The 15,576-nt window shown below is 45.3% G+C and overlaps 1 protein-coding gene across 6 annotated transcripts in view; it reads right to left on the bottom strand.

Moving 5' to 3' along the window:
* The window catches only part of FAM131B (family with sequence similarity 131 member B), a 122,258-nt gene that overhangs the window by 51,524 nt on the left and 55,158 nt on the right, over positions 1-15,576 (bottom strand). For 5 of the 6 annotated variants that reach the window (XM_068258079.1, XM_068258082.1, XM_068258078.1 and 2 more), the window contains one exon: positions 2,727-2,759. The exons of the other annotated variant lie outside the window; for it this stretch is intronic. In XM_068258079.1, the coding sequence (XP_068114180.1) occupies positions 2,727-2,759 (33 nt within the window). The remainder of the gene's footprint in view (positions 1-2,726; positions 2,760-15,576) is intronic. 6 annotated transcript variants of the gene reach the window in all.

Consider the following 15,576-nt stretch of genomic DNA (forward strand, 5'->3'; position numbering starts at 1 on the left):
CCAATCCACCACTACATCCTCTAGCAACACTTAGAAGATCATAGCTAACTACCAATTATCTATAATTCTCTGCTGCAATATAGGTCCATTTTACTAAGCTAGGGACTTGGTTTGGTAACACAGCTTCCCATACCCTTCAGAAGTTTTAAACGTCTCACTATACAGCCACTATACAGCCACTTCAACTAATAGTCGAATGTAGCTCAGTCTAGCCTGATGGCATGTGACCACTCCTTGCACCTCCCTTCTGATGACTCATGCTGTCAGCTCTCAGTGAACACCTGCTAGACAGCATATGTCTGTGCAAGCTGAGATGAGCTACATACTGAAATGTTTTGGTGATGGCTTTATAGAAGAAGAATTAAATATATTTGAGTTAAGAAGCACTATCTAGACTTTCATTAAACACTTCAGTTGTGGGATATTCCTGTGATTCATATGCATAGATCAATTAAAGGGTCCCTTTAAAGTGTACCAGAGACGAGATCAACTAAACGTTTTATACATACCTGGGGCTTCCTCCAACCCCATAAGCTCGGATTGCTCTCACGCCGCCGCCCTCAGTCTTCTGTATCGCCGGCACCGGGTCCTGTAACTTCGGCCAGTCGTGGCCAGTCTGCGCAAGAGAAATGCACCCTCTACATATCTCTCCGGCAGCCACCAGAGGGATACGTAGAGAGTGCACTTCTCTTGTGCAGACTGGCGGAGACTGGCTGAAATTACGGGAGCTGGAGAAGGCTGAGGAGGGCGGCGTGGGAGCGGTCCGTGGGCATGAGGCTGGAGGAAGCCCCAGGTATGTATAAAACTTTTAGTTGATCTCGTCTCTGGTTTCCTTTAAAGGGATACTTAAATAATATAAAAAAAGCAGTTTAACTTACCTAATCATCCTGTGCCTGTACTGTCCTTCCACGACCCCCCAGCATGCAGTAGCCTGTAGGGATGGTCGCTGGATTCCGCAGAATTATAAATTCCGCGATTTCGGCTGGGATTTGGTGATTCCGGTTCCGATGTGACGGAACGGAATTGCTATAGCGCTAAGGTGGAATTTCCGCGGAAAAATATAAAATTCCACGGAATTCAAATTTTTTTCCCCACCAAACTGATTTCTGCCTGATAAGAAGAATTTCTACTCGATAGACCTTCCTTCCTCCTTAGGGAATTGTAGGATTTCAAAAGCCAGCTTACATACATTGGCTGGGAATCGAACCCAGGTCTAGTGCTCGGTAGGCTGCTATCCTAACCATTATACCACCAACACAACACACTACAATGTTATATGCTGAAGCCAGCCTAGCATGTACCATTGTGATATATCCAAGAGAAAAATGAGCTTGCTTAGGGAATTGTAGGATTTCAAAAGCCAGCTTACATACATTGGCCGGGAATTTAACCCAGGTCTAGTGCCCTAAGCAAGCTCATTTTTCTCTTGGATATATCACAATGGTACATGCTAGGCTGGCTTCAGCATGTAGCATTGTAGTGTGTTGTGTTGGTGGTATAATGGTTAGGGTAGCAGCCTACAGAGCGGTAGGCCTGGGTTCAATTCCTGGGCCTGGCCAATGTATGTGAGTTGGCTTTTGACATTCTAAAAATCCCTAAGCAAGCTCATTTTTCTCTTGGATATATCATAATGGTACATGCTAGGCTGGCTTCAGCATTTAGTGTTGGTGGTGGTATAGTGGTGAAGAGAGCTACCTACCGAGCACTAGACCTGCGTTCAATTCCTGGCCAAGGTATGTAAGCTGGCTTTTGAAATCCTACAATTCCCTGGAAGACGAGACCCTCCTCCTCCCGGAGGGAGGGAGAAGGGAGGAAGGGGAAAAAGTACTAAGGGAACAGTCAATAAGGTCTATGGGTCACCATATAGCATAAACAAGGTTCCATTTGCAATTATTTTAATTTTTCCGCCGGAATCCGGAATTCCGCAAAAATCTGGCAGAATTTTCATAGCGACGGAATTCACCGCTGGAGGAATCCGCGAATTCCGGCGGAACGGAATTTGCTCTTTCCGATCATCCCTAGTAGCCTGCGACTGATTGTGGCCAGTCTCAGGCTACTGCGTATTCCCCGAGCTGCGTGCACCGATTGCCAAGAGCATCCTGCGCATGTGTCGTATTAATTCCAGAATTGAGCGCAGAACACTGACATGCACAGGGACACATTGAGGAGGAACGTGGTCGGCCAGCTTTGAGGGGCCCGCCGCCGCTGCTGGCTGGGAGGTCTCAGAAGGATGGCGCAGGCAGATGATGAATACAGGGGGCTGCAAGAAGCTACAGGTAAGTTAATTTTTTCCCCTAAGATTTCCTCTTAAAAGTACAGGGCAGAAGCAGCATGATGCGGAGATTTAAACTATCAGGACAATCAGAGGAATTATTGCGGTTGACCAGAGTCTTTTTATAAACTGATTTTTTTTTTTTTTTTTTTTTTTTTAATGAGAAAGAAAAAAGGTTAAACAAAAATGATTAAATGTGACATTTTCTGTTGACTTAAAGTGTGTGTGGGGGGGGGGGGGGGGGGGGAAAGTAGATGAATGACTTTTTCTCAAAGTAAATATTTAAAATGTGCAGTGCCAACGTCAGAGAGTGCAGAAGGGAGAGAGAGAGAGTGAGGTGAGGGTGAGTGAGTGCAAGATAGAGGTAGATAGAAAACGAGAGAGAAGAGTGAGAAGAGAGAGAAAGAGAGACAGCGAGAGAGAGAGGTGAAAGGCAGAGAAGTTCTGCACTCACATTAATTCCATCCCAGGAAAAGTCTGTGCGGGTCTGAGAGAAAGGGAGAACAGTCCAATGAGAGGAGACACAACACCAGAGACAGAAATCAAAGCAGACACAGATAAGGCAGGACAGGGACTCTTTATCATTACACCAATACACACATAATGGAGACACACACAGCACAGGAACTTTCTAACATTCTAGGCTGAGAATACAAGAGAGAAGAAACATATTCATGTATGCAATCATCTTACAGGACTATCACTGAACTTCACAGCGTTTATTAACTCCGCTAAAGATGGGGCGCAGATAAACGTTCATAGGATGTAACGAGGGCGTGATTTTACCAAACCGTTAAAGGGACCAGAGATCAATCACCAAGCAGAGCTACTTAGTGTCCAGCAGCCAGTAGCTCCTTGTTCCCAAATAAGCCAAACGAAGATTTATATGATCTGCAGCGCTGGATATTAATCCCAAAGATCGATCTTTATTGTGCCCACGTCCTTCTCCGTTCCTACTGCACACTCCAGAGGATAAATCACTATCTTGGTCAGAATTGTATCCAGTAAAATGGTCTGCATTGACCTGGAAAATCTAATACTTACCAGTGTAAACACATTCCATATATATATACTGTATATATATATATTATATATATATATATAATAAACAATAGTAGTATGTAGGCCCCCCCCCCCCATAGATCAATACATAGAATATGTAGGGTGAGGGTTTTATTTACAGGTCTATTGCAAATCTGTGACAAAGGAAACTATAAAACGTAGCTTTTAATTGTAAGCCAAAAAAAATTAGCCAGCAGGTATGACAAATATCATAAAAGTCCACGTGTCAGCATAGTCGATGTCAAAGCTTAGCCTGACACACGTTTCGTGGTCTTTTAACCAGCTACTTCTTCAGAGGCTAAGTGTGGGAAATTTCAGTAGTTGTGACAACAGGTACTTAAAAACATTGCATGTGTGATCAGATGTACATCCAGAGGAGTAGCTATGGGTGGACAAGGGGGGACATATATCCCCGGGCGTAGCACTGTGAGGGCACTCAGCACGGCTATTGCACCCCCACGTGCATGAGAGGCGGCTCACTGGCTGCCCGAAGTGCCTCTGCTTTTCTCCCTCCCTCTGCAGAAGCATTAACAGCAGCAAAATAAGGCTATCTAAAGGGGGCACATCTGGCTATCTAAATAGGGTGAGGGAGGCACATCTGTCTAACTAAAGGGGCACACATTTGGCTATTTAAAGGGGGGCACATATAGCTATCTAAATAACTTTTGACTCCACCCATGACCATGACCACATTTTGATGTGTGGCCACACCCATTTTGTTCAAAGGGGGCACAAAAACGTTGTTCTCGGGCACTGAAAACCCTAGCTACGCCTCTGTGTACATCCAGGATTTAATATGCACCAAGCATCCTTTTTGTCTGGTTAGACCATAAGTAGATACATTGTAGACCAAAACTGGTCACTGGGTGGGTATAAGAGAAAAGCCCAAATTAAGTGTCGGACTATAGAAGATGAAGACCATCGGAAGGTAGACGGCTATATAGTATCCCTTCCATTAGTCTGGCATGGCTCTCAACCCGATGGGTTTCCCCTCTCTGTGCCGTTAGAGGTATATACCCTGACTGTGACTATTAGATTTTCTATGCAGACCAGTTTATCGACTATAGTTCTTCTGAACAAGATAGTGCTACAGATTTGTCCTCTGGTTTTATGCTACAACTGGAATGTGCAATAGGAATGGGAGAGGACATGGGCACAATAAAGAATGATCTTTGGCGTTAATTAACAGCTGTCCAGCACTGCTGATCAATATAGATCTTCACAAATAAATGTTTATTAACCAACTGCAATAAATTGGTCCCCAGCTAAGTTGTCTCTGGAATCAATTTGACTCTCTTTGATTTTGTTCTTGGTAACGTTGATGAGAAAAATGTGAGTAATATGCAGATTGGGGTTCCACAAACCCTTGTTCGTGGACTAATCAGAATCAAGCGCTGACCACCAATTAACCAACAGCTGATTACCTTAATTAATCTAGCTGCCAATTAATTGTCAGCTCTCAAATCTGATAGGTCCCTGCTAGTTCCCATGTAGCCCCTGCACATTACAGTCCCTCTGTAGTGATGGTCATGTCTAGGAGAAGTCATGTAGAAGCATGTGATTCATTTGATCATCTGATGGATTTGCAAAGCTCTGATTTGCTGCAATCACATACTGCTTTAGCCCATGATCATGACTATCAAATCAGAGAATTACACGTCTATCACCTGACCAAACTGATCACATGCTTCTCCATGTGTTCTCCTAGACATGACATCCCTATTTCTGTGGTACCTGAATTTGCACAGGGAGCACAGTAGTGTAGTGGAGAACACCGTTTGGAGATACTCTGTTGCAGTGGTGTAGCTATCACAATTTGGGATGTTATGGGAGCAACTCAAAGTTTCATGTTTGCCTATTTTTCCTATTTTCATCTCAATGCCTTCTCACTTGCTGCCTAATAGATCTCACCTGTGGATAAATGCATAACAGTGATAAAAATACCACCAGGAACCATGAAGGGTTCCGTGAACAATAATCAGACTTACTTCACACTTCTCCAGTGTAGTTTTTAGGCTTTAGCCCTTTTCAGTGCAATTTCTGTATCCCCCATCCCACCCACAACCAGGGTTGTAGCTACAGGGGAGCAGCCGCTACAAGGGGCTGCAGGGGAGCCCGAGCTGTAAGGGGGCCCCAACTGCTGCTTCACTTCCTCTGATAAAGGGGTCCATCCTTCAGATTAGGGGGTTTTGTGCATATCTTTGTTATGGGTGTGAAGATCTGGCCACATTTGTCATTTGACCCTTGCGAGATGGGCTCCCAGGCTGTGAGGGTCACCAAGAGATAGACAAGGGGAAGGGTGTGCGAATATAGGGGGGCATCAGAGTTTTGCTGGGGCCCTCATGGTTTGTAGTTAGGGCCCTGCCCCCAGCACTAACTTTTTTTCAGGTGTGCAGAGGTTGGGGCCACATATGGGGGATAGGGACTTGTGGTGGTGGCAGTGATCCAGAGGGTCTGCACACACACTGGCGTAGCTTTGTAATTTTGCAACGTGGTGCTGGAAGGGATCAAAGTATCTGACTATGTCCAACACGTTGATGCACGTAGGTGATCTAGCCCGGCAATGGCGCCCCTAGTTATTTAGTCCATATGCTCACATGTAATATCTAAATTACGTGGCGCAGTGGCGAAAGGATGGGGCAGGTGGCGATGAGCCTAGTGCGACATGTTCATCTAAAGTGGCTGACAATGTGTCGGATTTTATTAGACAACATCGCTCCCTACATCTGACATTGGACCTATGCTGGATAAGGTCAATGCAAGACATAGTCAGAGGATTGGAAAGGCTTAATATAATAATGCTGATTAAAAACAAAGGAAAAAAACAGACTGCCTGATGTAAAAAACAAAGATAGGAAGATCTCTAAAAATCCCGGAATTTGCCCTTTCGCCATCATTACACCTGACAGGCATAGGGAGGTATAACAGCTTGCTAATGTGCAGTCAAATTTGGACCTGAGGATGTGTTGAGGGACAACCTGCCTCTGTTTCCATAGACAGCTTAGCTGAAAGAAACAGCAATCCGTAGCCCATTCCGCAAACGTTTTGCTTAATGCAGCTTCATCATCTGGTGATATTTCTCATCCTTTATGCTCTTTGGAGAGAGTGAGATAGAAAAACAAAAAAAATCTATATATTGTTTCTTTTTTAATTTGTGTCCCTTGGCAATAAAGTGATTTGCAAATTATGGTTATTATCTCCTGTTCCGTCCCGCTGTGCAGAGAGGAGATCACATCGAGCTGTTTCCTGGCGGGTCGCCATCCTTTTCCACCCATCACACATCAGCTCTGCTGTGGACTAAACAGAGGGATGGAAGCGGCCTTTGTTGCTCGCAGCAACCAGATGTGATTTTTCCAGCCCGGTCCACAGAATGAGAGCTGAGATCTGACTGACTGCAACAAACACCCATCTCCTCTCTCATTATCCCGTATCTGCAGATGTGATCATCTGCACAGTAACACTTCCTCTGCTAGAGCAGTGTCTGCACAGCAGCACTTCCTCTGCTAGAGCATGTCTGCACAGTAGCACTTCCTCTGCTAGAGCAGCGTCTGCACAGCAGCACTTCCTCTGCTAGAGCAGCGTCTGCACAGCAGCACTTCCTCTGCTAGAGCAGCATCTGCACAGTAGCACTTCCTATGCTAGAACAGCATCTGCACAGTAGCACTTCCTCTGCTAGAGCAGCGTCTGCACAGTGGCACGTCCTCTGCTAGAGCAGCATCTGCATAGTAGCACTTCCTCTGCTAGAGCAGCTTCTGCACAGTAGCACTTCCTCTGCTAGAGCAGCGTCTGCACAGTGGCACGTCCTCTGCTAGAGCAGAATCTGCACAGTAGCACTTCCTCTGCTAGAGCAGCGTCTGCACAGTAGCACTTCCTCTGCTAGAGCAGCGTCTGCACAGTAGCACTTCCTCTGCTAGAGCAGCGTCTGCACAGTGGCACGTCCTCTGCTAGAGCAGCATCTGCACAATAGCACTTCCTCTGCTACAGCAGCGTCTGCACAGCAGCACGTCCTCTGCTAGAGCAGCATCTGCACTGCAGCACTTACTATGCAAGAGAAGCATCTGCTTTTGTCAGTATTTGTCTGGAGTTCTGACCACTATCTGCACAGTAGCACTTCCATAAACATAGTTGCACTTCCTCTGATAGAGCAGCATCTGCTATGATCAGAATTTGTCTGTAATTCTGACCATAAATTGCACAGTAGCACTTTCTTTGCTAGAGTAGCATTTGCTATCATCAGAAATTGTATGGTGTTTATTGTGTTCGTACTTCTGGCCTGTAGATGGCACTGTAATGCTTGTTAAGGCATAAGATTATCTAAATTGTTCTGGATTTGTTGGTTCCTGTTCTGACTAGCTGGAGACACAGAGGAAAGCCACTGCTTTATGTAGAGATGCTAAAGCTTGCAAATAAACTTATTCCCAGTTATTTTGCATCCATGACTACTGAATAAAACAGAGTTCTGACTATAATCTGCACAGTAGCACCTTCTCTGTCCAGAGCAACATCTGCTATCATTAGACTTTGTCTGGAATTCTGACTACAATCTCCACAGTAGCACTTCCTCTGTTAGAGCAGCATCTGCTATAGTCAGTATTTGTCTGTAGTTCTGACTTGAATCTGTTCTACAAACCATCACCTGAGTTTCTAAAGGTGGCCATACACTAATAGATGGCCCCCAGATTCGGCCATGAGCTCAGTCCTACTCAGACCAAATCTGATCTAAAGAGGGATCAAAGTTTCCTTCTTTCCTTCCCTGCTTATTTTAGGTGCAGAGAATGCCTTCAACTGAATACATTGGGGATATTTGAGAAGCATGCATGAAATAGGGGCACGAGGTAAAATGGGCGCCGGGTGAATCCAATTTAAGTATAAACAATAAATACTGTTGTGAATTGGGCCCCAAATGAAAACAAAAAAATATTTACAGTGGTAATGACGACAATAAAACATTGGTAAAGGCTACCTATATTTTACTTCAACTAAACTTACCCCTACTCCCCTCTCCGATGCCTAACCCTAGAAAGAGGCACAGGGGCAAGGAAATGCAAAGGGGACAAAGGGAGGCATAGGTGGGCTGAAGGAGGCACAAAGGGAGGCAGAAGGAGACACAATGGGGGACATCCAGCAGGAGGCACAAAGGGGACAGAAGAAGGAATAGAAGGACAGAAGGAGGAATGGGGGACAGAAGGAGGAACACAGGGGGACAGAAGGAGGAATAGAAGGACAGAAGTGGAACAGGGGGACAGAATGAGGAACACAGGGGGACAGAAGGAGGAACAAATGGGGACAGAGGGAGGCACAGGGGGACTGAAGGACTGAAGAAGCACAAAGGGAGGCAGAAGGAGGCACAGTGGGGGACAGCCAGCAGTAGGCACAAAGGGGAACAGAAGAAGGAATACGGGGACAGAAGGAGGAATGGGGGACAGAAGAAGGAATAGGGGGAAAGAAGGAGAAATAGGGGGACAGAAGAAGGACTAGAAGGACTGAAGTGGACCAAGGGGGCAGAAGGAGGAACACAGGGGGACTGAAGGAGGAACAAATAAGGACAGAAGGAGACATACGGGGACAGAAGGAGGAACAAATGGGCAGGGCCGGGCCGAGTCAGTGGCGAGAGAGGCTCCAGCCTCAGGGCGCAATGTAGGAAGGGGCGCACAACTCACTTAGCTATCATTCCCCTATTATGTTTGAAGCAATGAGAAGTAGGAAAAGGGGATGCATGGCAGTAACTGCAAGCCAGGTAACTAGAGAGTAAGGTGTTGGGTTGGGGAGCCTCTTATTCTAATAGCAATTAGTGAGTGACAGCTGCGGTGGGAGGGATGGAGGGGCGCACTTTGGTGTCTCTGCCTTGGGTGCTGAAGGACCTTGTCCCGGCTCTGCAAATGAGGACAGAAGGAGACACAGGGGCAGGGCTTAATCAGGGGCATGGCACCCCACAGCACCAATGGCAAATGCCTTTGCTTAAAAACTGCCCTGGCGTGAAGGTACATCATGAAGAAACTATGCGATAGAGATGGCACAATGGTCCTTTGTACGGGACTACAATCCCCTTCTATGGCAGAGAAAATTATTCTGTATCACAATTTTTAAAGTTTGACTTTTTTTCCTCTCTTTTCCTGTTCAATAATTATATTTGGTTTTATTTTTTGACCCCGTTTGTAGGCCAATTTTGTTTTGTTTTCTCATTTCTCTATATAGTACGTAGCGTATATGCACATGTTTCTACATTTGAAGCCAACTGGAAAAGTGCTTGGTTTGATTAATCTACAGAATAAATATCTTTAGCGTCATGTGTGCTATGTTTTGATTCTTCTTCATTTTGAAATGTGGCCAAATTATGGATTGGATATATTGATATTTTTGATATATATTTGATATTGTGATATTTTTTATATGTCACAATAAAATCATTTTAAAACAAGAGGGATGAAATCCTTATACACACTGTACACAGATTTTCAGTAGATTTCAGCGTGAATTCTATAGAAAATCTGCGGTGCTTCGCAATGCCTGCAGGTGCCCCCACATCTCCTCCATCTATGTGCCCCCCACCCCAGGCCTTGAAGAGTGTTGGCAGCAGAGCTTACACTTGTCTGGCGGGGGTTGTCTTCTCTCTGTCACTGCTGCGCCCCTCCTCCCTGTCTCTTCTCTCCCAGACGCACTTACCGCATGTGACCACGTACACATCGGTCTCCTCGTAGTTCACCCTCTAGTGTTTGGCCTCTAGTGCGGAGAGAGTGCCGATGGAGAGAAGCAGCAGTGAGAAGCACCCAGGCAGCAATGGAGAGATGACGCGCTGATGCACTGGCGAACAGGTGAATGTAAGCTCTGCTGGCAACACATTCACGTTGGTCGTCCCAAAATTGAACGCCCCTACGAATGCAATCCCGACCCACCGTCGATCAAGAAATATCTTCCATCTGGTGAAATAAATCAATTTGTGTCATCAGTTCCTAGCAGTTCGAAGTCGAATCTGCCGGATATTGGAAATCATTAAGTGTATGGCCACCTTAAGGTTGCAAAATTTAAGTGAATCAACAAACCTGGAATAGATTTTTTTTTAAATAGATTGATCTTAAAGAGAATCTGTATGCTAAAATTCTTACAATAAAAAGCATACCATTCTCTTCATTATGTTCTCCTGGGCCCCTCTGTGCTGTTTCTGCCACTCCCTGCTGCAATCCTGTCTTGTAATTGCCAGTTTTAGGCAGTGTTTACAAACAAAAGACATGGCTGCTAACCAGAGTGTGATAGGCTGAGAGGAGCTCAGTCTGTGACTCACACAGAGCCTGCAGGGGGCGTGGAGAGGGTGTGTATAGCTTCTATCCTATCACAAGCAGAGCAGCACATTCCTGCCTGAGTGCCTGAGCCCGACAAAGCCATCAGAGGAAAGAAGATTAGATTATATAACAGAGATAATATAGCCACTGTGCAACTAGGAAAGGCTGCAGTAATTCAGACCACATTAGAACAGGTATAGGAACTTATAGGATAGAAGAAATAAGGCTGAACATTTTGTTACAGAGTCTCTTTAAATGGGAAAAGTATCCTGTTCTCAGCTGGGTCATATCAGAATATGCTCTCATTTGCTCTGTTGTCTCTGGAACAGGAAATAATTGTATACCTAGGAATACTGACAGCAGTAAAAACCAAATAACTGATCCAAACCCTTTTCCACCCCAAACAATTAGATTACTTGCTACATTCATACGATCATTCTGAGAGCTAAATAAATTGTCTTCCCGTACGAGAAGGACTCTCTGGAGGTAACTCCAATTATATTTCAAACTCCCTGCAGACTTCTGGAAAACACAGGCAGCCAACTACACAAACAGGAAGATGAGAATTCTGGGACGTGCTGTATACACTCCTACATCTGCACAGTTGAAGAGGAGATGATGAGATTTTTAATGAAAGTGGAATCCAAATGGCGTGTGCAGCCAACACATAATTTATGGCTTCAGGAATGCTATGACTCCTTTCAGCAACTCAGCAGAATCAAACACGGCTGATGACCATCCAGAATTGTACAGGTGACCTTCTGAAGGGTAATGAGATCTTCTCCATGTCAGAAACACATGTAATTGTATGTAGGGAATTGTCCTATGATCAATCTCTGATTGGTATCCCCCTCAACCATTGCATCTACAGTATAGCAATGCGGGGGTGAAGAATGTCCACAAGCAGGGGCAAACGCAGGATTTTTAAGGGGGGGGTTCCTGAAAGGTCCAGAAGCACGTATGTCCCGAGTGCTTCCGAATACAGGTGGCTCCATACTGCCCATGCACAAAAGTGCGCTGGCGTATTACGGAGCTGCCTATCTTTGGAAGTACTCAAGGACACTAGTGTTTCTGAGGGCTTCTGGTAGCAGCAAATGTGAACGGGGTACAGCGCTGGAACAACTCCCTGAGAGAGGAACGGGAGATAGACTTAGTTTGGACAATTCAGTGGAATATGCTACATAGTTTCACATAGCGCAAGCGATACCCATATGATGCAGGGATATATGCATCTGCGGAAGATGTCGGCGCTACATAAATACTAAATAATAATATTTTGCCTCACCAGGATTGCACTTTTATTTAGCTTTCCTGTAAGACAAGAACACACAGTCAGTTCTAGGGGAAGAGGGAAACAAAGGTGAATGAGGGAGGGCTGGTGCACACCAAGAGTGCTTCTGAGCGTTTTTCAAATCAACAGTGATTTGAAAAGCGCTTGGCTAATGTTACCCTATGTGGGTGTTCCCACAGCAGCGTTGTGATTTTTTCAAAATCGCAGGTATACTGCATGTAGCATGTTTTTGAGCAATTCATTCAAAAATCGCTCTGAAAATCACTTCACAAAATCACACTCACAAATTGCTAGCGATTGCTATTGTCATTTTGCGTTGCACTAGCCCAGAGAGAGGAGTGGAGAAATTGAGAATAGCCTGAGATGGAGCAGAGAACTTATCTGTATTGCAGTCCCACATCACACAGGCTACTTGCATGTAATCGGACTCCTGTCCCTGTCAGTCTCTCACACAAGTCAGAAAGAAGCCCTCCTGGAGTCTAGGGACTGTCAAAAACTTTTCAGCTTGTTATCCACACCTTACCCACACATGCAGTCATTATAACAATGGGGAGAGACCAGACAGATGTTTGCCCACAGACCCTGAGTCCAGGCAAGCTCTGCATCATGCTGTGCATATTTACCAGCTTGCCTGCACTCTAATTTCATCATGTCTGACACTTCTGTGCTGTGGAGAGTCCAGGACTCCATAATCAACATTCTCTCACTGCAGGCTGCATCTTCTTGTGAGGGTTGTGAGGGAAGCTCGGCTGCCTCTCTCATTCTATTAGCTGGAGGGAGGCACCAGAAGTAAGAAGGGAGGGAGAATGAGGCTGTTTATATTATGCGGGCTTCCCTGGCTGAATACACAGCTCAGTGCAGGGGGGAGGTTCCAGACACCCGGAATAGCCCCCTGAGTTCGCCAGTGACAAGGGTGACAGAGACCGCAACAAATAAAAATAAAACTTGTACAGCAAATTAAAATGAGTATCCCTGGCAAGTTTCATTGCTCTGCCTGATATCCTGTCTCCAGTACTCACACTTTTCATACTAAAGCCAACAGAAACAGGAAGCAGGGCCACAAAGGCCCCGGCCTCGGGAAACTGCTGCCCAAGGGGGCGGCTGAGCATGGAAGAGGTGTGGTTTCATATTGAAGAGGAGGCTATAAATGGAAAAGGGAGGCTGCAAATGGGTACAACACATGGAAGAAGGGGACATCTGTACAGGGGATCTGTGCATAAAAAAGAAGGGCTGCTGTACATGTATGTTACACATGGTAGAGGGGGCTGCACATGGAAGGGGAGAGGACTGATGTACATAGAAGGGGAGCCACTAGAAAGACGGCCTAGGGGGTGGGAAAAGTGTCAATCCAGCGTTGACAGGAAGTCCTCTCCAATGGAGTTAGTGACAGCAGTGTAAGCCCTGGGAAGTCTCTAAGCAGTTCTATACTGTCCCGGGAGATAATACTTATCATTTACACTGATCAATGGGATTGCTTTCAGGATCTGCATTGTTTACAGTTTTGGATTCAGTAACAAATTCCTGAGTGTTTTGTATGGCCCACTACCTGCAGGCGGCACCAGCAGTAAGTGTGCCTAATAGCATTGTACTGCCCAGTGTGGTACAAAACAAAATCAACTGTCGCTCAGATTACACTGTTGCTTCTGCACCACCACTTTCTGACTGCCACTGATGGGGTATGTAAATGTACATGTCAGGACAGACGGCGAACTCAGAAATATTAACCACTATTGAATATTGAACAGTTTGTTTACCTTCTGTGTAGTTTCCAACTGAACCACCCTCTGACCCTGCCTCTTACTAAAGTGAGCTTAAAGAGGAACTCCAGTGAAAATAATGTAATAAAAAAAGTGCTTAGTTTTTACAATAATTATGTATAAATGATTTAGTCAGTGTTTGCCCATTGTAAAATCTTTTAAATTCCTGATTTATATTCTGACATTTATCACATGGTGACATTTTTACTGCTGGCAGGTGATGTAGCTGCTGCTTGCTGTTTTGGCATGTTGTTGGAAACAGCTGTAAACAGCTATTTCCCACAATGCAACAGGTTTCACAGACAGGAAACTGCCAAGAGTACGTACTCAGAATTTCTTTGTGGGAGGGATTTCTCATGTAAAAGGGGGTATCCGCTATTGATTGGGATAAAGTTCAATTCTTGGTCGGAGTTTCTCTTTAAGGCCCGGTTAACATCTGCAAAACTCGCCAAAAGGATCCGGTGAGTGGATCCGGTCTCCGCTTCACCGGATCCGAATGGCTCAGTCCGTGGCCTGGTTCACATAGTGAAAACGGATCTGATCAATGATCGTTGATGAAGATTAGGCAATACATATCTAATCTTCATAGGCAGCCGGCGGTAGAGGCTTCCTCTTCTTCCACTGTGACTACACAGCGCGTCATGTGACTAGTCACATGAAGCGTCATGTAGTCACATGAAGCGGAAGAAGACGGAAGCCTCTACCGCCGGCTACCTATGAAGATTAGGTATGTATAAACCCTCCCTAGCCCACCCGCCCGGCTGCAGCACCCTCCCCTCACCCTCCCGTCACTATATTTGCGTCGGTCCATGCCCCCATCCCCCGTGGAATGTTCCATTTCTTCACTAGTGTGAAGAAACATTCCGTTTCCCATTGCCCCCGATGCTGCTGCATTTTTGTCCGGATCCCTTCCGCTAAGCAGAACGGTCCGGAAAAGTAGGGCCTGCAGCAATTTTTAGGTCCGGGGACCGGAACGTACGGAACGTATCCGTACCAACGGACGCATGTGGAAGGATCCATAGGTTAACATTTGATCCATTCACATCCATTCCGTTTGTACAGTATACATTCCGGTTACGTTCCGGGAAAAAACGCTAATGTGAACCGGGCCTTAATCCACTTACTGCAAAATCCGAAGACCACCACTCTCTATGCCTATTAACAGAGTTGATCACTCTCTACTTCAAATCCTATCACTTTTAGGCACCCCACCTCCTTGCCCTCTTGGCTCTCCTTCTACCTTTCTGATGGGACATTTAAGATTTTTCAATCCTCTTCTACTATCCTCTTCCTCTTCTCCGACTCCCAGTCGGAGTTCCACAATGATCAGTCCTCATCCCATTCCTCTTCCTTTATCAGCCTAAGACCACTCATTAATGATGTGGTTCCCAGTATCTCCTTCATACCAATAACAACTAACCCTGCCTTTCTGCATCTGATCTTCCTAGGGCTAACTGCCCTAAAGGAAACCTAAACCTAAAGGAATTTGTAGTTCAGTTTTTCCATAATGCAGTGTTAGAATTCATCCCCAGTCCCATCCAGAAAGCAGGGAGTTCAGCTTCCACCCGGAAACCAAACGCCACCTCTCTTATCTCTGCGCTGCTGGTGACATGGCTGCTCTCCTTCACTGTCAGTGGGTGTCAAGCCATGTAATTAGCAGTGCTAGGAGGAGAGGGCTAGTGTTTGGTTTTTGGGCGAAAGCCAACTAGGGATGGAGAAATAGTAATACTAATTAATATAACATTTTCTGCAATGTTCCTTTTCTTCTCGCCAGGCTGAATGTTATTCCGTGTATAATCTGCCTGCATACTTGAAATTATACAGCACCTTGGAATAAATTGACGCCATGTATGCCAATAAAACTATTATTAATAGTAATCGTTTGCATTTATTTTCTGGTTTAGGTAGTGAAATGCG

This window comes from Hyperolius riggenbachi, chromosome 10, assembly GCF_040937935.1.
Source record: "Hyperolius riggenbachi isolate aHypRig1 chromosome 10, aHypRig1.pri, whole genome shotgun sequence".
NCBI lineage: Eukaryota > Metazoa > Chordata > Amphibia > Anura > Hyperoliidae > Hyperolius > Hyperolius riggenbachi.